Source organism: Squalius cephalus (assembly GCF_949319135.1).
Source record: "Squalius cephalus genome assembly, chromosome: 19".
NCBI lineage: Eukaryota > Metazoa > Chordata > Actinopteri > Cypriniformes > Leuciscidae > Squalius > Squalius cephalus.
Genome location: NC_137140.1, coordinates 23,161,134 through 23,188,564, shown reverse-complemented (window position 1 = coordinate 23,188,564; position 27,431 = coordinate 23,161,134). Strand labels below are relative to the sequence as shown.

General features: G+C 35.8%; 2 protein-coding genes across 2 annotated transcripts in view; one reads left to right on the top strand and one right to left on the bottom strand.

The window, feature by feature from the left end:
- LOC307146748 (oxoeicosanoid receptor 1-like) overlaps positions 1-27,431 on the top strand; it is a 424,896-nt gene that overhangs the window by 117,825 nt on the left and 279,640 nt on the right. The gene's annotated exons all lie outside the window — the stretch shown is intronic.
- Positions 784-19,211, bottom strand: glud1b (glutamate dehydrogenase 1b). The gene is made up of 13 exons (XM_079850990.1): positions 18,587-19,211; positions 13,707-13,787; positions 13,467-13,522; positions 12,856-12,919; positions 11,883-11,977; positions 7,589-7,768; positions 5,927-6,064; positions 5,682-5,819; positions 5,506-5,586; positions 5,298-5,421; positions 2,740-2,831; positions 2,168-2,230; positions 784-1,839 (listed from the first exon to the last, which is right to left on the bottom strand). The coding sequence occupies exons 1-13, from the start codon at positions 18,981-18,983 to the stop codon at positions 1,720-1,722; spliced, it is 1,629 nt and encodes a 542-aa protein (XP_079707116.1). The 5' UTR covers positions 18,984-19,211; the 3' UTR covers positions 784-1,719.

Here is a 27,431-nt window from a genome sequence, read left to right as displayed (position 1 = left end):
TATTCAAGTAAGAAAAGGAATGAATAGGCGATATTTGGGTCTTTTTCGAAACTTTCCTGGATAGGAAAGGATAGTGGATAGTGAATGTGTAGGCAGCCAGTCGTAAAGGAGTGACTGATAGGTCACGGCACTGTGTGCAAAAAATACTTGGGTCTGATGTCGGATTACACACAGCAAATCATCTACACAATTATTTAGTTGTCTACATCTACATCGACAATTTAGTTGTAATAATAATTTTGGCATAAGGCTTATTAACGTTAGGCTATAGCCTGAATGGTCTGATTTCTGCACTGTTACAACAGTCAATTGTTTTTTGTTTTGTTTTTACAATGACATTTGAGTTCATAATTTTAATGTTGTTTTTGTGCCAGACTAAAGACAGACTGTTGATCTTTGAATAAAAATATGTTTGGTTCAGGTTTGAAATTCATTATCTTTTATTATAGGCTATGTAGTCTAATATCATAGTAGTAAAAAAATAATGAGGAGGGTAGTGAATGAGGTATGCATTTAAGGGTTAAAATTCACCCATTTTCCTCAATTGAAATACTGCCATAAAATTGCTGAACCTAACACTTCCACAAAGGCCTGTTCATTTACCTTTAATAGAAACTGAACAATAACTATTGGAATTATGAAATATTTTAATGTATTGATATCCTAATTATGATTTCTAATGTGAATGTGAAAATAAACTGCATAAGAATTCATTCATGTGGTAATGAAGGAATGTAAGTATTATGGTGACACTGAGAAATAGATACAAAATACAACAGAAAATATATGACAGTTGTTTTATTCTCAACAAAAAAGGCAATATAAATTTCCAAAACAGAGTTCCAGATATGGGTGCAGATAAGCTTGGTGAGCAACTTCCTGCTCTCCTTTGAGTGCAAGTGCCTCGGGCCCTCTAGTTTAACATTAGCTGCATGCTAACAACTATCTGATCTCTAAAAGTTATGTGGAATGAACTGCCTCGGATACAAAAAAAGTCTGTATCTAAATGTACTGCACACTGTTAGCTAGAACTTCATTATATCTCTAGGCCAAAACATTGAGATGAGGCTAAACATGGCTGGGTTTCCCTCTGTGTGATGCATTACATGAATTATAGTGACAAAGAAAATTTCTCTGAGTATAAAACTCCTGCTCACAGGTGTAAGGCATCTTTAACTCTTCTTATTCTACTGAAGCAATAACCATAAATGGTTTGCAACACCGAACAATATGAATAAAGTAGATAAAACCTACCGCAACATGACAGAGAACAAAAACGCACCATGTTGAAGTGATATTTTGAGGAGAGAGGAAGCCAGGGCCAATATGACAAATCAACAGACATTTAAAATCAGCTGCATTTGAAGAGGATCACGTTAGTTTACCACAGATCAGTACAAAAAAACAGGGACAAAATAAACAAGTTACAACAAGAAACACTTGAGAAACCTGATTATTGGTGCCAGTTTGTTTTGAGACCACATCATATTCAGCAAAGCAGTGAAACTTGCAGCCTCAGAACAGAATAAACCACTTTATAGCTCTCAAACTCACGAGGACAGAGAATTTGAGATATGACAGTGTGATAGTGTTATAATAGAGGAGATGGGGGGTTTAGGCTGAAGTAAATTCTCATATGTTAAAAGGGTTGTGGAGGGGGGAAATCGAGAGGTTTATGGATGTTTTTGTCTTCTTTTTGCAAAGGGAATCGTGTGTCATTTATGTAAAGGTCAGGCCAGCCTCATTGTACACCTTGAAGACCTTCTCGATGGCATTGACGTAAGCTGCCGTCCTCAAATCCAAGCCCAGGTTGTACTTGTTTGCCGTGCGCATAATTTGCTGCAAAGGAAAATATTACTTCATGAATACAGGTTTGCATCAATAAATATTAACAACATCTGTGCAATGGGCGAGGTGGCTTTCTTTGCACGGTGATCATATCACACAATACTAAAATGGGCCTGAAGCGAGGGCTGAACATTTTGAAAAAAATATTTGAACCATTTCATGGCAACACAAAGCTGTTATAAAGCAGCTGAGGGGGGAGTTAAGGGCGGTTCCTGCTCTACCTGTTGTCGTTTTACAGGCAGTATAATTGAGTGGTTCTATGGGCGTCAGCTTCAGCCTGTGGCCTTCAAAACTCTTCAATGACAGAAAAATAGCTTACCCTAGCCGACCTCTCCATGGTGTAGGCAAGACCAGAGTGCACAATGTCCTTCTCAGAGGCTCCCTGTGTCAAACACAAACACATCACATCAATGCACAAACTTGACATGAGGGTTAAGAATTGCTGGTCCTAAACAGAACTCTAAGGCTTTGTTCACAAGGTACATAAATCAATTGAAATTGTTTTTGTTTGTTTTTTCAGACAGTGAAGTCAATATCTGGTATAATTGAAATAAGCTACTGTGGTGGCTTAGGTGATAACTAATTATTGTGATACACAAGTCAGTCTACTCCACTGAAGCCCACTGTCATTATATATATATATATATATATGGGTGTGTGTGTGTGTGTGTGTGTGTTTTTCAAATGTTTTTTTTTTTTTTTTTGCTGCTACCACAATTCACTAAATGGATTTGAAATGGTTATACTAATAAATAATAAACAACTAAATTTAATATAAGAATAAATAAAATATAATGCATAAAAATAAATAAAAGATACATAACATTTATTAATTCATAAAAGAAAAACATGCACACAAGGCAAAGAATGTAAATCTTTATGGACACTCACAGCTACGCGGGCCTGGAAATCAGCAGTAGGGACAATTGGGATGGGGCCGCCCTGCTTTCCAAACTTCCTTTCAAGACTCTCTTGCACAGACACTGGAAGAAAGAAACAAAAGCAAACAGGTTGATCATTTACTCAAATTCCCTTCAGCAGAGGTCGAAAGCGATATTTGATCAAATGCACAAAAGCACAATTTAAGGGTGCAAATTGTCACTAACAATTACTGAGCATACATTTGAATTGTTTAAAAAATATATATATATTATTTTAAAGTTGACTTTTGTGCTACACTGATTTTTCTTAAAAGGGATCACAAATCAAGTCACATTTATTTATGATAATTTACTTGTATCTTTATTTAGTTGTAATTTATTTATGAAATCAGTACCATCACACTGTAATGTTAGCCAACTTTACTTCAGTCACACTGACACATTTCTTCAAAAGCAAACAATTCACTGAGTTAATAAATCAGACTCAAAATGAGCCAAGAACTAGAGATCCTCTGAACTTGTGTATACATGACTGATGGTGGGAAAAGTAAGTTAATGCTGAACTTTAGGATTGATTATTGTGAATGTAAATCATATCTGTCACGACTATGTTACGCCTGTTTTTATATTGTTTGTCAACACGTAATTTTTAAATACTATGTTATATATTTCATTATATATAATTTTATATAATAAATAAATAAAAAAATAAAAAAATAATAATAAAAAAATAATATATATATATATATATATATATATATATATATATATATATATATATATATATATATATATATATATATATTTATATATATAAATATAAAAAAATTATATAAAAAATATATATATATATAAAATATATATAAAAAATAATATATATATATAATATATATAAAAAATTATATATATATAAAAATATAAAAAAAAAAAAAAAAAAAAAATATATATATATATATATATATATATATATATATATAATATATATATAATATATATAAAAAATTATATATATATAAAAATATATAAAAAAAAAAAAAAAATATATATATATATATATATATATATATATATATATATATATATATATATATAGTATATATATAGTATCAGTAACCTAAATGGATATTTGGTAATAAAATGTTACTTAATCTTACTTGCAAATCAATACATATTTATATACATCCACTAATCTTTCTAACTGAATATTGCTGGCTACTTGATAATTCCTTATAATTCATGATGTCAGACCCAGCAACCCCGGGTATTTTAAACAGTAGGATTATATAAAATATATAATATTAAATGATTAAATATCAATCAATACTTTTTACTTTTAATACTTAAAAGGTATAGTGGAGGATTTTCTTTTTCCGGGTGGATCATCAAGACTATTGGTCCTCCTAGTTGTCAATCATTCTGGTGATATGTTTACGTAAGGCCGTCGTACGTGTTCGTCCCTAGGTAGTTTTCGCTTTCTGCGCATGCGCACTTTCAGGTGTATATGTGTGGTGAGCTACGGTTTCAGCCATTCATTGAAGCTCGCCGTTCTCACCGGGTTTTTTCAAAATGTCTGAGGGTCGCAAGAGAAAGGCCTCTGAAGAAAGAAACAAGACCAGTGTTTTTGGGAGAATATTTCACACGCTGGCGTGCGCTAAAAGCACAGGTTGGGCTTCCCACTGATGCCTCAGTCGCGAAGTTTCTACTCGACAGGTAAAGTTTGGCATGCTATTTGGAGAAATCCATTTAAAATCACTGCTAGTAAAAGTTAATGCAAGTTATGATTAGCGATGCTAGCCCTGGCACAAGTCACGCACCGCGCAGACACGGTAAACATCTCAATTTGTCTTATGACCAAATGGTACGAGGAGAACTAGGCTCGTGCATGCTCTCTCGTGCACACGTTTCAGAGGCATTCCCTCTCGGGAGCAGGTAAGTTAGAGTGTTGCGCATGTGCATTTTTTCAAAAATTGGAGAGGGCGGTTCTTTTCTAAAATTCAGGAAAATCCTCCGCTATACCTTTAAGTACATTAAAAATCAAAATGATTGAAAATTGAAAATGAGTACTTAATACTTTTATTAATTTTATGAGTCACCCTTGTTCAATCCAGGTCACCCTTGCAAAAGAGGTTCTTAATCTCAATGGGATTCTCCTGGTTAAATAAAGGTTTAAATGAGTGCATCTGTACTTTTACTCAATTTGTGTACTTCGCCCACCACTGGGCATATAGACCAGTACATATAGAACACAAGAGCAGGGATGGTGCAAACTCTACTGTAGGAAACCGTGTCATGCAGTTCTGTCTGCATGCCAAGAAAAAATGCCAAAAGGGAGGGAGTGATAAAAGGAAAGAGAATCACAAAGGAAAAACAAGAACATGACCAAGAATGTTGCAAAGAACATTCTGAAGAGATCAAGATGCATGTTGGTAGAAAATGGCTTTGAATACTGTCTCCGATGCATTCATGATGCAAGTTCACCGCAACCTCTATTGATTCACGCTGCTACTCTTTGAGTGACTGAGGCCGATAGGACGCTGTAGTGCTGTTGGAGGAAGTTTAAACACATACTCAGCAGGTGGTAGTTGGAGTCCCTCTCGTACTTGAAGGTCAGGCGACCATAGCTGACATGGTTCAGGTTTTTCAGCCACTCAAAGTAGGAGACTGTGACACCTCCAGCGTTCAGGTACATGTCCTGTACATCAAGAAATAAATTATTCCTCTTTCCATTTTCCTGAAGCACGTCAAAATTTGAGAAAATATAACAAAGTTCTCTTACTGGAATGACCATGATGTTCCTCTCTACGAAAATCTTGTCAGCATCTGGTGTAGTGGGACCATTAGCACCCTCAGCAATAATCTGAATTCATAAAAAGATGACAATTATAGTATGTTCAACATGGGTGAAGGGCATTTAAACATAAGCTCAACTGGATGATGCTGTTGAAGTCGGACCTTAGCTTTGATATTGTGAGCGTTCTTCCTGGTCAGCTGTTTCTCTCCAGCTGCAGGGATGAGGATATCACACTGAGCTTCCAGAATATTTCCCTCATACGGCTGAGAGTTGGGGAAGCCCACAATGGTACCATGTTGCTAAAGATAAAGCACAAACATATTCAAAAACCAGTTCAAGTACAGATGGAAGGGCAAATTCTCACTAGAGTTTCAGAAAAGCAATTGTAAAAGGACCCTTAACTGACCAGTTTGTATTCCTCCAGCTCTTTGGGGTCCATGCCGTTGGGGTTCCAGATGCTGCCGTCGATCTCAGCAATTCCCACACATTTGGCACCATAACGGTGAAGGTAACGCATGGAATGCAGACCAACATTACCGAAACCCTGCATGACAGGATAAGAAACTAGGTGAACTTGTGATTAAAACACAATCCTGAGAACAGTTTTTGTTGTGTGTGGAAGTGGCGCCCCCGTGTGGTTTGATACAGCACAGGCTAGCTCTAGCACTGGCTCTAAAATAAGAGTGGTGCAGGGATGACGTCAAAACCCGGAAGACTAATTTGCCACTGGTTCCCTCAATTTTCCTATGTTTTATAATGTTTTTTCAATTGATGAGTAAATTAAGGTCTGTGGTGAACGTGATGATACTTGAATGTTTTGCTATACAACGTATAAAAAAAAAAAATATTTTTTAATTTAATTTTTATTTATATGAATATTTTGCAGAACCACTTTTCCAAATGTTTGTCTTTGCAAGATTTTCACCACATTAAAGGGTATTTCTGGCAAGTTGTCATGTGCATGTTGAAAAGGGAAATGCATATGGCTGCTCACACTACAAAAGGACAAACGGGAAGCAGTCATTCCAACTCAGTGCAACAGAATTATGTAATCAACTCCACTCCCGAGGCTTTGTTTCATACTAATGACTGGGCTATCTCTTCTCTACACTGCTCTAAATCCATAACACGTGACAGCATCTTCTCGTCTTTGCTACACATGCCAGTAAATCTTTAAAAAGAAAATGTAATTTCGTGAGACAGTAATCCCAGAGCAACAGCTGATGAGAATCCCCTCCCCCTGCAGTCTGGGATGCACAGATTGATTTTAGGAGTTTCCATCACATTGTGGCTAAGACTAAACAATTCATCAGAACTCAAAGACTCCGACAAAACCCCTTTCGGCTTTATTTGTAAGACTAAATCTTAATCCTATAGAATAAACCTACAGGATCATAGTCAAGTCATCAGATTTCACAGCTGTAAAGGAGAGCAGTGATTTGCTGTGGGATTCTTAATTCACATGACTTCAAAGGAACTGAGATGTACTATATGCTGACATATGACGGACTCTTCCCTTTTTGCGTCAGCAAAATTGATATTTAGTCAGCAGCATATTATGCGGTTATTTCAGCCCAAAATGAAACCATGTTCTGTAACCATTTTCTCACCTTCGTGTTGTTCCAAAACTGGAATAACTTTATGTGCTAAATGTAGAAGGTTTGTATAATGTTAACAATGCTTTTTCCATAAAATGAAAACATATTTTGACCAGTGGCAGTCATGTTCCAAAAATAACAAAAAGTAGTCCATATGACTTGTGCACAATTTTAAAAGGCTTCTGAAGTCATTGGATAGCTTTATGTAACAAACATTTTGTGACGTCAACCTTTTTTTTGGAGCTTGACAGTTCCTGGTCACAATAAGCTTTCACTGTATGAAAAAGAGCAGTGTGAACATTCTGCTAAACATCTCTATTTGATAGAGATTTTACTTGTATCACTCCACCATTGAAGTATTATTGTATAGAAAAACTATAGACTAACTATTCAAATATAGTAAGAAAACTAGTTGAAGTTAAGTTGATGCTGTCAGTTTAGCCTCTTCAAATGGTCCTCTATGCACGTACCTGAATAATGAAGGTTTTGTCTGCAAATCCAGGGGTCAGGCCCAGTTTGCTCATGTAGGAGGCTTCATTGATGAAGTTCTCAATGCCATGGAAGACTCCACGACCAGTGGCTGAGATTCTGCCATGGATGCCACCCTGGCTGATGGGTTTACCCGTCACACAGGCGTGGGCATTGATATCCTACAGAAACAGAATTAGGCAAAATGATTAGTGTATTATGCTTTCTACCACAGCTACACACGCATTTCAAGAACACAACAGCATTGTTATATTCACAAAAAAATAAAAAATAATAATAATAATAAATAATAATAATATATAAATAATAATAAATAATAAATAAATAAATTATATATATATATATATATATATATATATATATATATATATATATATATATATATATATATATATATATATATATATATATATATATATATATATATATATATATATTATTATTATTTTTTTTTTTTTTGTATTGTTTATTATTATTATTATTATTATTTTTTTTTTTTTTTTTTGTGACTATAACAATGCTGTTGTGTTCTTGAAATGCACATTTCTCATTTCTCACTTTATGTACCATAATATCAAACTAAAACTGAAAAAATAAATTATATAGGCTTTATTTTTTTAAGTAACCATTTTTTTTTCAAAAACAACAAAATTCAAAAGAGAACTAAATTATATATATATATATATATATATATATATATATATATATATATATATATATATATATATATATATATATGTAAAAAACTCTTTCAAAATATTTACTCATTCTGTTTTCAAATCCACTAAACAATACTATTTTCTCGTAACAAAAAAGAAAGAAAAAAGATACACATTCATAACAGTTTATAACGTATACATTAATGCGGAACCATTTATGGACCTGAATGTAAAACATTCAGTTCCAGTATTTTTTTCAAAATGAAACCAGTTTCAAAAAAGTTCTTGGTTCTCAACTCAACATTTAAGCCAACAGTTTCTGTTTCCAACAGTGGTTGTCTGTTCCTTATCTAAAAACACAAGCACCAGTCAGGGCTGTTCAGTGGTTAGGACGAGGACAACATGTGATACACCGACAACTAGAGTTCTTGCATTGATGTGAGGGGGTCACATACTGTCCTAAGGGTACGTGAGAGGGGTCGCACACCAAACGCAGCTTGCAAGCTTCCCCAAGGGCAGCTATTATAGCCCTATTTGTCAATGAACGAGGAAACGGCAACGAGATAGAAGACCTGTGCTCTACTCACAGATGACGCACAACAGCAAATGGACCAGGGCAGAGATTACTGCTGGGGACGGACAACAACATACAAAAACCTAATTACCCTCCAAACAAGTGTACACACATTAAAAAAAACATATTTGCTATCAAATCATATTCCATCAAGCTGATTTGCTTGTCTGAGTCAAAGCTTATTCAACGTCTCCCTCGACTGCCACTGTGCACAAATCTGCTGCTGAGACTGCAGTATTAGTGAAGATCAATTATTGCCCTTTATAAACTTAACTGCAGTATACTCCAGTCCACTGATACCATCAATCATTTACTGTTCCCTTGCAGACAGAGCTTCCCTTGTGTTTGAAACACATCAAACACAAGGGACATTTGGACAAAGCAGCATTCATTATACCTTTTTTAATTAGTCAGTAATGGTTCGTACTGGATATTTCATTGTTCATGCTCATTCCCCCCATTTTTACATTTTAGACCAGTGTTTAGGGGCCATTTACACGACACCGTTTTAAACTAAAAACAGAAAACTTTTTATGCATTTTGGCTGTTCATTTAAGTGACAACAGTGTTTTGGGGGACTGAAAATGAAATTATTTTTTTCTTTTTTAAAGGGTTTCAAAGTGCAAGTTGACAATACAGTTATCATCGCTGTGTAAACTACAAAAACATGAATTTGTGAAAACAGTGACGTCATGCGCACGCATACAACGTGTTCAGTCCATAGACTGTAAAAAAAGACAGACAGCACATCTCTGCTTCCTTCCACTGTAGAAAAATGAAGCCAAAATATGCCAGTATTGGTCGTTGCCGATTACGTCATTTGGAGCCAGAGTCTGTGCAGACTCAATCGCATGCACAGCTGTCAATCATGATGTTACACCCCTTTTTATAGCATCAAATAACTAATTAAAACCAAGCTTAATGGGAAAACAAAAACCTGAACATACATCTGCGTGATAAGAACTACCTAAAATGACAGAATCAATCTTTGGAAAAAACATATATTTGAAGTGTAATTGGATTTATTAGTTTGGCTCGCGTCCCATTCGATTACATGGAGAGGGCGGGGTTTATGACCGATACTGCAGCCAGCCGCCAGGGGGCCATTGAAATGCTTTGGCTTCACTTTTCAGGACTTGTTTTCAGGACTTGTTTTCAGGCACAGTAGGCTCTATGCACGCCCAGTTACATATGGTGCTGCGTCAGAAGCCGTTTTTGCATTCGGTGGAGATAACGGCAAATTACACTCACTGTTTACAAGAACTTCCAGCGGTTAACGTGAATGACGTTAACAATATTGTGAGGCAGTTAGCTGTCACACCTAAGAGTAAGAAAGAGAAGGGCTTTAAATTATATATTTCGAGCTACATTGACAACTTTGAGGGTGAGTATTCTCTCATATCATGCGAAATCCGACTAGCGAATCGGTTTCTAAAATTGTTGTCTACGTTTCTGAGAAAATTAATTTTATGAAGGATTTGCCGCTAGTACACTTCGCTATAGAACACGCTATGCGGAAGAAAGGACGCTGACTGAGATTCTAACGGAAATACGCCAGCAGCGTTCGTGCATAGAGCGTGTTGGTTCAATATATAGGCACGTAGTATTTATTTACAAAGTGACATCGCCAACTACTGGCCTGGCATGCATAAAACCAAAAATTAGAAATGTTGCCTTGGCAACAAACTTCTAAATATATAATAAATTATAAAAATAATAATAAATATAAATCTAAGCTAAATAGAAATATAAAAAAACAAACTTAAATTAAAATGAAAACTGAAAATATAAAATAAAAGCTCATTTGAAATAAATACTGGTTTATAAATCATACTAAAATAAAATAGATTTTGATTTGTTTTTGTCCTCTAATGCTCACTTAAAAGTGAATCTTTAAACATGCTATTTAAGAACACTGTACAAAGTAATCTTTAGAAAATCTCAAAATGAATATTCATTTTTCATACTACACATTAATACCTAAATACACTAATACTTGTAGCATTTAAAACAACTGATTTTAATCTTAAGTCTTTTATTGTGAATTAAAAAAAAAAAAAAATTATTGTATAGATATTTTATCGAATTTAATTTAATTTTTAATGCCACTTATTTGTTATGAGCCATAATGTGGAAATAACTATTGATCATAATTTTGTTATAACATAATTTTATGAAAACTGATTTTATTAAGATATAGACAGGGTCTCAAATATTTGTCTGTGCTTGTAGCACATCTCATCAAATATTAAGGCTACAGAAAATGTAATGTTACATAAAATGCTGTATATTCTTAAGTCAAGTTGTTTCTAGGGTGCCATTGTGCTTGGATGTGACTAGACTCTTGCCTTCTTCAGCCTGACTTGGCAAAAATCTTGCATCCAAATACCCTTTCCATGTCTTTTCAGGATTAGTAAAGCTGGATATTGTTTAACATAGTCATCATTACCCTGCCATTTAAAAGTATAAAAAAGAACAAGATGTGACCATTCTTTTGTTGCCATAGTGATAGTGCTAGCACTGCATTAGGGGATGATGTAACTATAATAAGAGCCCTCTAGGAGAAATAACCCTGACCACAAGCACCATAGCAAACACAGAGACTAAGAGACTGAGAGAAAATCTGTACGACGTGGCCATTTCATGGTAATCTACAGCCTCTTTCTGCTTCAGGCATCTTCATACTCCAACTGAACAAGCTGTCATCCAGAATCATATCACAAGAAGGAAAAACACTCCAAAATATGCACATATATAATAAGAAAGCAAACTGGTTGCTATTGTCCGTGCAAATAAAGCTGCGACTTATCCATTTATTAGGGCACTAGGGTAAACATTGCACAGGCTGTCATATAGATAGCATAACACTATCAAAGACAGACAAACAAAGGGTGTAAGGTTCCTGATAAAGCTACGAAAAGATAAAAGATTCACTTCTTACAGAAGATCTCTGCTGACTATTGTCTTTGTACTAGAGTTTTATGTGTATATGGCATGGTTAATAATTTAATATGGTGTTAGAAGAGATGGGCAGTTGCTTACAGTGTGGGCAATAGTGTTAGCATAGGTGTCAGCGATCCAGGACATCTCCCTCTCACCGGTGCTCATGTCAGGGGCGGGTACGTCAATGCCAGGTCCTAAATGGAAAGAATAAGGAAGGAAGAGAGGAAAGAGATTGTCAGCTTTTGCGCCAGCCATCATGAACCATGCTAAATGTACTTAAATATGAAAGCTTGATTGTTTGCACATCTCAGGGAAAAATATTTTAGGATGCAATGCAACAAATGATCTGAGTAGGCAGCTTGTGTTGTTTTATTGGAGAGCTGGAGTTTCAGTTCCCGCTCTGATGTCGTGAGAGCGTACCGCCCTTCCCCCCACAACAGTGCCAGTTGCTTTGGCCAGGGAAAACAGGAAGGCATCCAGATAAACAGCTACGCGAACAACCCAACACCCAGAATTCATTTCCAAAAACAGCTCCAGAGGGGGCAGGGAAGCACACAGCGGGGCTTATTTTTGACAGCACCATGGTACTGAAGCTCTTCCGGGTTAAAAGAGCAGGGAAGCACAGTTAATAACTCAATGAGGATTTCCTGATATCTCCGGATTTGTTGCAAAGCAGTGATATCACAAAAGGTATCTTATAGTTGTCACAAACATATACACTGTTATAATTCAGTTTAGGGAGAACGCATCTGACCATAAACAGAACTATATTTTAAGTGTTGTACTGTTATATTCATAATAATATTAATATTTAAACAGTTTGGGGTCTGTCTTTTAAAAAAAAAAAGAAGTTTATTGTGTGCACCAATGCTGGATGTGCATCAATTTACAGTAAAAAGTACGATTTTACAATATGCAATATTGGAATACAATTAAAAAATTACACTTACTCCAGTCTTCAGTCACATGATCCTTTGGAAATCATTCTAATATGCTGATTTGGTGCTCAAGAAACATTTCTTATTACTATCAATGTTAAAAAGAGTTGTGCTGCCTAATGAATCAAACTCACCAATGAATCCCTTTTTGGCCAGCTCAATAGTGAATCTTCTTGTGATTTTCTCCAACTCATTATCCTGAACAGCACAAAACAAAAAATCTATATGTAAATCAAAAAGTGCTTCTCTGCATCAATCACGCAATGCTATTTTTTACCCTCTCTTATAACTTATGACAGCCTTAAAAGCAAAAAACTGAAATGCCACATTTCAAGCTAAAGGTCTTAGTGTTAAAATCGGTCAACTGATTGATCAAACGAATGAACAAAATGAAAAAAAAAAGCAATATCATAGCAAGTTCACCTATGGAAATAAGTAGTAACAGGGTAAAAGGAAACACTTTCACTCACTTTAGTAGTAAGGTTAAGATAGATAATAAACAGAACAACAAAGAGAAGATCTAGATATGTACGTTGAAACCTCTTTATATTGTGGACTCCATTATTCAAGACTTCATCCAATCAGGGAACAAGGCCCATTTAAAAGAGAAAGGAGGACTGATGGCATGAAATGTGTTTCCACTTCATCAAGCACATGAAAAAGGCAAACACAGCCCACTGACGCGATAAAGAGTTATTTCTGGAGTCTGTGTGCTCAGAGTCTATACATGTGTGCTGGTACTTACAGAGTAATTCTTGGGGTTGATTTTCACTCCAGCTTTTGCTCCGCCAAATGGCACATCTAGAAGAAGATAAATGATGTGTAACTTATGAGTATTTAGATTTTCTGAACAAATACAACAACAGCTTTTTTTAAAACAATCTATTTGAGTGTAGGAGAGAGATCTAAAGCACAATTCAGCAATATACCAAGTGGAAAATTCACCCAAAGATGTTGAGGGAAAACAAAACCCTGCAAAGCTTACCAACAACAGCACACTTGTATGTCATCAAAGAGGCCAAAGCTTTAACCTCATCCACGGACACATCCATGCTGTATCGGATACCTGAAAGAGAAAAGCAAAAGGACCCATGAAACTGGACTTAATCACAGCCATTACAAAGAGTCAATTGGTTACGAAAGATCTTTCCTCTACCGACTAATGTGGATCAAACACCAAGAACACACACAATGGGCTTAAACAAACAGACACTCTGCAGCTATACAGACTCTTGGCTGGTGTTGCTAGCTGTGTCTTCATGCTGAATTGACTGAAGATAAACAGGACAGAATACGACAAGATGTCGTCAGACTTTGCGTATAATTAGACGACGTTACATTTCAATTTCAAACAATGCAGTGTAGAAATAAACCAAGCTTAGACCGTTCTGAGAAGGACACAGCAGGTCAACTTTTTCCAGCTATGCAGCTAAAATTCCAGCTCAACGTCTGTCCTCTGGTCACGCTCCATTAGGACAGGTGCTACCATCACTTCCTTCTATTGGCCTCATGTTGGTTTCCTAAATCTAGCAACAGCACGGGCATGACCTCAGAGGACACAGAGACTGTCTTTAATAAAGCATACTGCTACACATTCATATGCTATTTTAAATAACAAACCAAATGACAACCTATTTCGTATCAATGAATTTATATATGTGTTAATAGTTGAACAGCAATGAATGTATCAGGTTTGCAATTAAATCGTCATTATCACTTATAAGGACACATTTAAATGCAATCACATTTAGTGTTGCACGGAAATCCAGTCATTCCTATATGAATGCTTGCAATCAGGAGTTTAACATGAGGGCAAAAAAAGTTTCCATTGCAGATTACGCTCATTTTCAAGCTGTTCACACGAATTCACCGCGCTGACATGCAGAAAGCTGCTTGGTTTGAAAGTGACATGACAATGGACCCAATTTTACATGTGACCACACATTATGCAAGATTAAAAATACACTAAAAAAATAAACAAAATATTAAAAGAAACAACACCTCTAGGATTCCATTGGACCATTACATTTCCATTCATTCATGACTGCGGGATAAGGATTGCATGAATACTCACTACAAAAAATATATAATGAAATAATAATAATTTTAGAATTAACCTTGTATTTCCAGGTTGTAAAAATATCTAAATATACACCAGATAAAAGAAACATGGAACATAACAAATGGAAGTACTACATGATATTCTGTCTGACCTGGAGAAGTAAAGGGTATCTGAATGTCATGTGTGCTGGGGGAGTCATGTGTATTTGTGAGTATGTATGTGTGCGCATGTGTGTGTGGGGGCTGTACTGACTCGGGCTACATCAAGAATCTTGATTGATTGTGTGAAAGAGTGTGTGTCTCTTGCCCACACTGCCACATGCCCTGGCAGACGTATCAATCCCTTTTTACGATTAACATAAATGACACTGACATTCTGCAAAAGCAGTAGAAAATGAGACTGGGAATTATTTGATGATATTTAATGACTGATTTGGTCACAATATTTCTGTAAATGCAGACGAGGATGCCTGGCCCAAACGAGCCAAATTATGTGCTCTAATGTTTAATCGTATTTAATTTCATAATACTAGAGAAACCTGCCAATATGGAACCATAAGATCTTGCTGAAAAAAATCAGTAAGAAAATCAGCTCCTCTAGGCGTCGTTTTGTCTGCATCTAAAAGCTCACCTGCTGAACAGATGTGTTTTTTCCGGCTATAGCTGAAATGGTCTACACACAGAGGGGAGGGGAAAATGGTGTAAGAGAGCTGGCAGGGGCTCTTAAATGGAGGAATGACTCAGCACTGATCACCTACTGCATCCAACCGATGAGAAAAATAAAAAACACAGGAGACCTTTACAGAATCTCCTTCAACTCCACTTATCAAGCCAAATGTGCTTTATCATAACCAGGATGTGCACTTTCTGCACAAGTGTGACTCACGGCATCCTTTTTTTTCCCATTACACTTGCATATAAAGGATATGCGGCCAAAAAGTTTCTGCTGATCTAGTGATTCTGATATTCACGTGCATGACTTTGGCTGATGAAACTGATGTTGAAATGCACAGAGCCATTAGCTGACGGTGTGTTCTGGCTGAATTGCTCTTGTACTTTGTAATGTGTACCTAATCTTGTCTATTACATACAGATAATGTCAATCACAGCACTTTTGTCAGTGATTTGAGCCAACAAGATCAAGAGTCTGCATCACATGAATGATTAAAAGTGCTGAAACTGATGTCAAACGTTTTGATAACTTACGAACATTTGCAAATTTTAACTACAAACCAAAATGATTGATAAGCAAGCGAGTGTTTCTGATTGGCTGGTTCAGATTCATCCAAGACACTTCGTATCGGCCAAGCTTTAAATGGGGAACCTTTCACTAAATGCAATATTTGTAGGGATATTTTACGCATGAAATTCAAAAATGTAATACATTTGCTAGCCGGCATTGGTTTGTGAAGAGATAATGATCCATCAAACAAGGTTGTTGTGCTGAGATGATTATTAGCACTGGTCTTATCAGAATCACAGCGATGGTGTTCACTAAAATCGTGATGGAACGAGATATAGCCTATATATGGTTTTATGTGCATTGCTTGTTGTTTGGATTTTGGGATGTGGGCGTGCACTCAAAAATGGAGGATCTGCACTCAAAAATGTGCAACTTTAATCAGCAAAAAATTTTTCACGAATCCTGCATATGTTACCAGAAAAAAGTCTGTAATTTTCACTGGAAGGTCCAGTTATGACTAGTGCTGTCAAATCGATTAATCGTGATTAATCGCATCTAACATAAAAAGTTATATATACACATATACACATTTATTATGTAAACAATACCTTTTATGTTAGATGCGATTAATGGATTTGACAGCACTAGTTATTACACTTTTTATTAAACATTACAAGGTCAATTTAAAAAGAAACATGCACAGATTCATTTTTCAAAATTAGATCTACAACATGCATTTAGAAAATAGAAAGGATGAATTTAATTTCATGCCAACTTTAAGTACTATTATTAAAAAGGAAATCAGTATCTTTCAGATTGGGAAGCTGTGGCCTTCAAGATAAAGGATTATTATGGACTCACTACAAGACACAGATAAACAAGTGAAAAGAGAGAACAATGCTTAGCTTCCACACACGGCAGAAGATTTCTAGTCAAACAGACCAAATTTCATAATTTTATAATGTTGCATGACTGCAGTCACATTAATATCCCTTAACTTATATGCATTAACATGAGAACAAATACACTCTGGTGAGTTAGATGTCTCCAAGCAAACACTATACACTATACATTTACTCTGTAAATGTGAGCAGAGTAGTCCTATCATACAGATGGGTCAGAGCGCCTGAGCCCTACCCCATAACCACCCTTACAACCCTCTCTCACGATACGTCACCCCACAAATCACCCACAATGCAGAGCCATGATGACATCCCCCCCTCCCACTCTGCACAGCCTAAATCTCTTGATTGACCACTGCTCCTCAACATCTGCTGTTAAGAATGAATGTGATTCTGTGGGCCTCAACGTGATTTATAATGTGCCTCGCTATGGACGTAAACCCCTTCTATTAGAGTAAGCATGTCTGTAAATCACAGAAAGCAAACGGGTACAATCACATCTTATGCTTTTGTTTGGACAGAATATAGATTCCATAAAACCTCCAACTTATCAGCTAGCAGCACCAAGGTAAATGTTTATTAACCTAACATGAATGAACCTAACTGAATGACATGAATGATCCTTTGTGTCATGAAAACACACAGTTGACTTGAAGCAACTTGTTTCCTTTGTTTGGCAAGAAGGTAAAATCAGTTGCAAGTTAGTATAAACAGCAGAAACTGGGCTGTTCACATTAATAACCTACAGTATAAACGTGTCAAGCTGGCAGCATAATCTGAGGGCAAACAGAAACCGCAGATATTAAAACAAAAAAAGTAACAAAACAAGGCAAACAAGGAACACTAAAGCCTGATAGTCTTGCTAGGGCCATATCATTTCCCCATGCTATTTCATCTGGAATGTGAAGTTTGATAGAAAAAAAAAAGACTAATACACACAGAAACATAAAGGTCTTCACTCATTTTTCTATCAGCAACAAAATCTCAACTTTTCACACATGTGAAATTTTTAAAAAATAAAGACAAAAATCGATTATTACTGTAAAGTAAAATATAATATTTGGTGTAATAGTAGGCTAATAATAAAGTTGCCCATTAACGAATTGTCATTATTATTATTATTATTATTAAGAAAAACACAAGCAAGAGTGCTGTTGAACTGAATATCAGGCTGTGATTCAGCCATAGAGGTCTTCTGCTAAACTTTTATGAAGTGAAAGTACATATATAAATAGGCCTATGCAATTTTCTGTTTTGGATTAGTCTATGGTCATTCTCTGTATTGAAGCACTTTATGCTATGTTTGTAAACTAAAAGTTATTTTTGTTTTCATTTCATAAGTTCATTTCATAAGTTCCGTTATTTAAAATTCCAGTTGTTTAAAAATCCTAAGTTCCTGTCTACACTGTGTCTGGCTTCAGCCCCCAGGTAATGCATAGGCTACACCTGTGCAGGAGCAAGCTGTGTCAAGGTGATGCATTACTGACAGGGGGACCAGTCAAATCTAGCCAAATATTTCAAATCGTGCAAACATTTTAAAAAAAGAAAGAAAGAAAAATAGAATAGGTTTGCAAGTCGTTACGCCAACCACTATCAGCATGAATGTAACTTAGGCCTCCTTGCAACTGCAAACTGCTGTGAAACCTTGTTGCGCAAAACACATGACAAGCAAACCGATCTGTTATGCCTTACTACTGCACGATATAAAACATCTCTTACCTCCCTTGCAGGGAGTTCTGTGCTGGCTGTGCTGTGCCCGGTAACCCTCGATAACCTCCCATTCTCCGTTGTCTCTCTTGATCGGGAAGGACACGCTCAGGACGTGGTTGCAGGGCTTGATGATCTTGAGGATCCCCCGCACTCGGTGTCTCTTCTGCTCCGGCGTCTCCCGGGTCTTCAGGTCCTCCACCAGCTTGTTTTCGACGATAGCAGCGCCGCGATCGAAGAAGCCCTCCACCATCCTGAAGAAGTTCGGGTCATCTTCCTTGTCAGCGGCATCGCTGTACTGACGCACCCGCAGCAAAGACGAGGAAGCCGGCAGAGCGGACTCGACGCATCCCGAGGCCAGAGCGTTTCCCGCTCCGCGAGTCAGCAACTCCCCAAAATACCGGTACATGGCGACAAGGGGCTTTGAAAGTTACGGTACAATGGAGAAAGAAAAAATTAAAGGATGGTGGGTTATCGACGAGGTGAAAAAGGGAAACGAAAATGGGGGTAAATGAACGAGACGACAGAAGCTCCTGAGCCTGCCTCGTCCAGTGTCAAAGTGACAGCGCTCATGCCGTCTCGCGCTTTAAAAGGCAGCGGCGTGTTTAGAGTCGTCGCGCGAGCAGACGGAAGGTCACTGCGTGTCAGGGAGGAGGAGGAAACGCACGCGCTACTTTTAAAACTCTTATTCTTTCAGCTATATTTTAATTTAATCTGATTCATTAATTTATGATATTATTATAAGTATTGCTATTATTTAACCTCGCTTATAACATTAAAAAAAACTTCATACATGTTTTCAAAATGAATTTTCATTTAGAAACATTAATAATGCACATTAATAATTTTTGTATGAATTGCAAATTTGCAATGGCAAAGAGTTCAATAAAAAAAAAAAAAACTTAATTGATTCAGAAATTACAAAAAAAGTTACAAAGTAAAAATAAAACAGGTCAAAATAAAACATAAATATGCAGATAAAACCAACTACAATACTATTGGTGATCTGTTGATGTGTTTCGCAAGAAACTCTTAATCCGTTGAAATGTTCATTATTATTATTATTATTATTAAATTTGAATCACTTACTAAGTCCATATTGGTTAAAAACAGTCTCACCAATTATAGCACACATTGTTTTGTCATACACACAAATTTATAAAACTTGCTCACATTATTATGTTATTTGTTAAAAAAACAAAATCTGTTCTATACAGTAAAGCCACAAAGCAAATCAAAGTCCTTCCAGTTTCTCCCTGGAACCTGCCATCTGTCCACCAGTCTCAAGGTCATTGCTAAATTAATGAGTTCCTGCTGTGGTTTTTAAAATCAAACAACTTAAGATGAATATGGTCAATAAAGTTTATTAAATCTTTAACAGAACGATTTTTTATGACACACTCTAATAAACCAAGTAGGTCTTTACTTCCTGCCCTGTTGATCATCTGATAGGCTTGCTTTAAAGGGATAGTGCACTCAAAAAGAGAATTCTGTCATAATTTACTCACCCTCACATTGTTCCAAACCTGTATGAGTTTCTTTCTTCTGTTGAACACAAAAGATGATTTTTTGAAGAATGTTAGTAACCAGTTGACGGTAAACATTGACTTCCATAGTATTTTTTTTTTTTTTACTATGGAAGTCAATGGCTGCCGTCAACTGTTTGATTACCAACATAAAATATCTTCTTTTGTATTCAGAAGAAGAAAGAAAGTCATACAGGTTTGGAACAACTTGAGGGTGAGAAAGTAATGACAAAATTTAGAATATTTTGGTGAACTATCCCTTTAAATTCAGGCCTCTCCTCCAAGCCCCTATTTACCAGCTGAAGCAGCAAGACCACTTTTGACAGGAAACACGTTGAAAACCAAAACTGCTGTAGGTTTTTCTATCCAACCAACTGCTGATTGATTTCTGTTTTTCACTATTCATTCATCTTATCTAAAGAAACTGAATTATATCACTATGCACTCAGATCGTCTTTAGCCGTACAGTAGCCTACCTACAATGGACAATATGGGGGACGCGTTTTGCTGATATTGAATTCACAACAGTCTAACCTTTACACTGAGCTCACATTACCCCAATGGACTCTGCACAGAAGATAAGATTACGATTGATCCCCATGGAACCTGGTACAAATTGGCCCCAAGTCTGGTTAAGAAAATAAGCAAATATTAACTATAAGCTTTAGAAGGAGTATTTGCTGATTATTTGTCATCCATGGAACCTGATACAAATTTACAAATTGGCCCGAAGTCTGGTTAAGAAAATCAGCAAATAGCTTTAGAAGGAGTTTTTGCTACTTTTGAAAGCTACTTTACTTTTTAATTTGCTACCCAAGAAAAGCACAGACTGGCTAGTCTCTTGGATAGTGTTTATGTGCAGCCAGTATGTGAGAAATCAATCCCATCATTCAGCAAAAAAAAAAAAAAAAAAAAATAGCTGTTCATTTGTATGTCTTCCCATGACAGTTTGATTGTTTCTCAATGCATCTGTTTTGTTCTTCGCTGGCTTAAAATCAACCAAATTGTTTTGGTACAGTAAGACAAAACACATAGAAGCTCTGAGGACAAGAAACCTTGATAGTTTATACACTGTAAAAAGTGAATAGTTGGATCAACTTAAAAAAATTACTTCAATTGGTAACACCTAAAGAAATTAAGTTTTCTCAACTTAAATTATCACGTTTTTCATGATAAAACGTGATCATTTAAGTTGAGAAACAATTTCTTTAGGTGTTACCAATTGAATTAATTTTTTTAAGTTGATCCAACTATTCACTTTTTACAGTGTAATGTTTCAGTTTTCTCATCATGCTAATTTGTAAAGTTCATTGTGCTTACAACCTATACTATTTGTATTGACCGAAGGGTCAGTGTATCATGTTTTATGCTACAACCATTGCCACAATTATGAGTATCTATTGTCAAGGGATAGTTGAAGTCTCTCATCAGAGTCAAACAGGATAAGAGAAGATAACAGAGAGAGAAAGAGATGTTAGGCAATGTTCAGTACTCTCATTCACAGCTAGTATCTGTGAAGTGGTGAAGAGTTATAAAGATATGGTAGGAAGAACTAAAAGCCAATGCAGTGATATAATAATGTTGTGCTCAGTGACAGTGATGCCATATAGATAACAGCTGTTGCTTATTTTCTAACCAAATTAATACAAAAACACGATGGAATTACAATTATTATTGCCTGAAGGATTTATAAAAAAACGCATATAATTTTTTTTATTTAATATATTTAATATATTTTTTATAAAAAAAAATCTTATTGTTTCAATAACACATCAAATTAAAATATATTTATAAATAATATAAAAAAAAATCACCAGTAAATAAATCAATAAATAATAGCCTACAGCAACAAAAGCGGCAACAATAACACACAAAAAAAATCTAATATATTTTGCTGTTGCATTAATCTTAACCTTTGATTAAGATGTTCATTTTACTTGACTTTTTAATAACCTATTATGATACAGATTATTGTAACGGCAAATGTAATAGGGTACTGTTTAAGAGTAATATGTGCATTAATCAGCATGTTGATGATGCTGAAGAATAATTAACTAGGGCCGGAGTAAAGGAAATGATTTGTGTTTTGGTCTGTTCTGTCTCACCCCCCTTACATGGTTCCTCTTCACACAAGACTGACATACAATCATTTATCATGGTCGTGTTTCAAAGGGCAAGCGCTTGGCCATTATTGGCTCACACACCGACAACACCCTCTGTGTGATTGGATAAATGGGGAGGAGGGTGCGTTGAGGGCGGGGAGAGGTTGTAAATTAACTGTGCTTTTATGTGTCATTCCAAGAATGGCTTCCCCTTTACATTGAAAAGAATGTGCGGCCCCCTCTCTTGCATTGTGTAGCATTTCTTTCGGGTTTTGGGAATTTGTTACGTTTTCATGCGAGTCCACAACACCCCAATGACACCCCAACTCCACCCCCAAGCTAAACTGCAACTCTGCATGTGAAGTCTCATTCAGTTAAAGGGACAGTTCACCCAAATTTTGTCATTACTTACTCAACTCACCCTCAAGTTGTTCCAAATATAAGTTTCTATCTTCTGTTGATCCCAACAGAAGATATTTTAAAGAATGTTGGTAACCACCAGACAGTTGACGACGGCACCCATTGACTTCCATAGTTCCATACTATAGAAGTCAATGGGTGCCGTCAACTGTCTGGTTACCAACATTCTTTAAAATATCTTATTTTGTGTAAAAGAAAGAAACTCATACAGGTTTGGAACAACATTTTTCCACACTTACTTTTCATTTCTGATGAATGAATATTAGGTCATGAAGAGAACTGAAAAAAATCATTCTTAAATAGGCTATCACTGAATATTCCAGGTTTTAAGTATAGCATACGGGATGCTCACTATATAAATAATGCTGTTCTAAAAGACCTGTCTTAGAAAGCATGAGGTTTGTGTGCACTAAATAAAAGGGAGGGTGTCCTGGGTGGATTCTGTCATCCAGTAGACATATGTTTGTCTCTCTGGCCTGTTTGCAGAGTTATTGGGTTGCGGTTATACAGTGTAAAGTGCTCCAATAGTGACATCCCTTGGCCAAACTGAGTACTTGTTAAAATGCACTCTGAGCCAATAACGCTATACTGTAAATATAAGGATAAAAGGAGTAGTTAGGCATGATGTGCAGCAGAATGCTACTTTAGTCATAACTATGTATGCATCATTGTATTTACTCAAGAGTTACTGTATTTTATGTTTTATTTTGTTGTTGTTTTTCTTTCGCAGAATGATATTTTGGAATGTGAAAAACAACAGGCCTACATTTTGCTAATATTTATTTTATTAGGAAAATATTAAATTTTATAAATGGCTTTAAATTTTACGTTTTGTTCTTGTTGCATTGAATAAAAACTATTCACAAACTATCATCAACACATTCTCGAGTTACATTGATTTTAAGGTTTACCTTATAAACATGTTAATAAGTTGTTTTTATTCTGTAAAGTCCATGACATTTTGTTACTATGCAATAAAATTACGACCCATAATGATGATCTGGTGAACAAAATGTTTTTAGTCGTTGAACTATCGAGGAGTTTTGACATTTATTACCAGAGTCGAGCTTGCATGCGTTTTATACGAACATTTGTAGAAAATGAAACAACTGAAGTTTTCCTGCACAGGTCCAAGCTCATTGGATAAGTGAATTTAACTGAGGTGACAAGTTTGACATCATTATCAATCATTATTTTGATATCAGGAAATTCGAACATGGTGTTTTGCTGTAATTGCCACTAGATGGAAGCCAAACGTCAAAAATGAATCGTTGACCGTTGAACACCAGGAAAAGAAACACTGTGCTCAACTATCTTGAGATTATGTGTATTTCATGTGAATGTTTTCATGTAGCCTAATTTTCCTTCATTCAGGTTCATTCACATTTCCTCTCGCTCATTCGCTTTATACTTTTACAACCTCTAGACTTAAACCAGTTCACATTATAGGCTGCCTGTAACTATTCTGAACTGATCATTATTCTGATTAAAAATAAAGATTTTGATATTTTTTGCATTTCCACAAATGTCCTGGTGTTTTGAATGGTGTTTTACATGATGACTAGGCTACATGCAGAGGCGACAGTAGAGGTTTCGTGATGAACACACATCTAGACAGCCACACAAGTGTGTGAATATGAGAAAGTCAAGAGGTAAAGTGTCGAACAAGTTCCCACGAGAAAGCTCCAGTCGTGTGCCTTACAGCCGGAAATGGTGGTTCTTGTGGTTTGAGTTTTTGCATAAAGTTCAATGCATCTGCCTGGCGGACACGAGTCACTGGTCTCGAATCAGTCACTATGTCAGCAACAGAGAATGTCGAATGCAATGTTTGCAATGTAGCTGAATAACAGTTCTACATCGTCTCGTTCCTGTTTTACAAATCACAGCTGAAATCTTACGCTTCTTCGTCTCTGGTAGGCCTATTCAGGTAGAAGCTGCATGAAGGTCGCCGTCAGGTCAAGTTGCTGCAAAACGGCACAACACCCTGCATGTTGCACCTTGAGAACTATGACCAACGGCAGACTAACGTTAATTCCCCCATCTATCCACCAAACTAACATTAAAAAAAAAAAAAAAAAAAGCCTCACAAAATGGTGCACTCTGAATACCCCGGAAACATAACTCAAACATATTTATTTAGATTATTCCTCTGTGGAAATCATACTGTCCAAAAGGTGATTATGTTACAGCATAACGCAAAGCTATGATGATGATCATAATAATAATAATAATAAATCATAACTAAACTATTGTCCTCGCAACAAACCGAACAGCACGACATACATAAGCACTCTTACGCAATGTTTCTATTAATAAGCGAACAATGGTTATTTCATTATTTTCCAATAATGTTAAACATATAAGCTTGAGAAACTATAATAAACATGAAAATGATTTAGGATGCCATACTAACATCCTAAGTGGCTATTCTTATCCTTATTTCTAATAGGTCTAATTTAAATGAACTGTTAGATGTACATTTTATTACATAGGCCTAATTCTGAGTGATTGTGGCATTACTGTATTCTAATGATCTATTGACTCTTCCTTATTTGTGTTTCCCTTCTCCATGGAAAATAATGGTCTGCCACTAAGACCCTGCACATTATGGGAGGCTCTTAAAGAGGCCTGTAATCCCATTGGGAATAAGGCTGCTTGGTTTCCATCCGCATCTTTCATGAGAAAACGCAATTTATTTGCATAGCAAAAATAAACAAGTTTGACAAACAGTCTATCAGTCTAACTTCTGTTATTTTATGCTCTCAGATACAAGTTTTATGTGGGCAAGAGGTGCTTTAACAAATCAACACATGAAAATAAAGTTAAAAAATAACTAGGCTATACTTGATGCAATGTTTAATAATTAATTTGAAACCTTTATACTGTTATAGAGCACAAAATGTACCTGTACTCTACAAAATGTATAAAAATGCACAAAATAAAAATAGTGTGTTACTATATATTTATTTATTCATTGCAAATAAATAACAAAAGAAATCCAGAATAAGGTAAGATGCATGGTTAAATATTAGGGTGAAATGACTAAAAAAGCTAATTTAATAATTGCAGGCAAAGTTGTGGTGTTTTTGAAAGACTTATATAAATATAAAGGATTTGCCTGGTTTACCCAGATTATTTTGATTAATGGCTAGAAAGATTTCCAGGAACCACATGGAACTATTACATAATATTTAAGTTTGACCCCAATAGTAACAGATTGCATCAGTGACGTGATTTAGGTTATGAAACATCTATTGTCACACTGAAACAATTACTGGATACATATTGCTGACTTCATATGGGCAATATTAAACAAAATCACTCACTTTTAACCTCATCACATTGTGGAAACTTCCTCTTTGAAAGTGTGCCAGTGTTCTTGCAATCAGATTGTATCTTGCCTTAAAAATTATGATAATATTTCCATTCTTTTAAATTTTTGTTTCTCAGATAGACATAAACACAATGCCTTTTATTGTGCTTGTAGCATGGACGCACAAAGCCATCCTTGAAAAACAACATCTCAATAGTCACAATTGTATGATATTTCAATTCTTCTCTTTTTTGTTTCTCAGCTACAAATGAACGCTATTCTTTGATTTGTATAATAACCCTTATCTTATGTGAGTGTAGCATACCTATAGAAACTCTGAGAAATCCTCAGGCATCCAGTTCCACACATCCAAATCCATACAAGCCAGTCTGTTTATTCTGAATTGTGTGACATCCAAGCTGCAGCCTTTCAACGTCATGATGCCGTTACCTTTCTAAGGTAGTCAGCATCAAATGTAAGGATCTTACACATCTTACTCTCATCTCTTACTCAAATTATCCCACTGAATTCCCACCTGCGCTCTTAAAAATAAGTGTTCCAAAAGGGGGTTTTCACAGTGATGCCATATAAGAACCATTTTGGGTTTCCTCAAAGAACCTTTCAGTGAAAAGTTCTAAAAACAACCATTTTATTGAGTGAAAAATATTTGAATAATCTGAACACATTAATAATCTGAAGATACTTCCATTATAAAGAACCTTTTGTGCAATTGGAAGATTCCATGGATGTTAAAGGTACGGCGCCAATAAAGAACCATTATTTTTAAGAGTGCGTCCTTGATCCACACACATGAACACCTATCAATTTCATGCAGCCTGTATATTTTGGTTTTATCAATTCTCTCAGGTTTCCTCGACTCCCAGAAGCAGTTGATAGGAAGTGTGTGCCTGTTCAGTGTTTAAATATTTATCCCTTATATGGTCATTTGTGTATTTTGGCGCTACACATTTGTTTGCGGCCAACAGTATCATGGTCTTGTGGGATACAGAGGCCTGGATCGGAATGTTCCTGTAGCATAATTGTTATGTCATTAAAAACAAGTTAATTTTCTGGATCTCCTGCCAATTCTTTTGGTTTGCTTGAACATTCTTAAACTCCCATAAGTAAGGGTGATTAATCATATGCATAAGATGCAATGATAATGTAAATTTGCTGTTAATTCTTTTACATTTATACATATAGTAAATATTGCTGCATAATATTATGCTGCATAAAGGTCTGATAAACATCAATTTATTACCGTTTCCCCCAATATACTTTAAAATCACTAATTTAATACTATAGTTACTCATACTGTATCTATATGAGGCTCACTGACCAGGGTGTCATTTCCCCAAAGCATCGTAAGCCTATATAGCATTATGAATTCATCAACCATCGTAATCATTGGCCTCTACGATCAACTTAGCTCACAATACTTTTGTTTCATGCAGCCCAGGTCCATAATCCAGCTCTGAATGCAGATGTTCATTTGT

Coding starts and splice junctions, on each gene's coding strand:
- glud1b (XM_079850990.1), bottom strand. CDS start 18,983: ATGTACCGGTATTTTGGGGAGTTGCTGACTCGCGGAGCGGGAAACGCT. Junction 11,978..12,855: donor GGCCAAAAAGGGATTCATTG/GTGAGTTTGATT, acceptor CTTTCCATTTAG/GACCTGGCATTGACGTACCC. Junction 2,231..2,739: donor ATTTCCAGGCCCGCGTAGCT/GTGAGTGTCCAT, acceptor TGTTTGACACAG/GGAGCCTCTGAGAAGGACAT.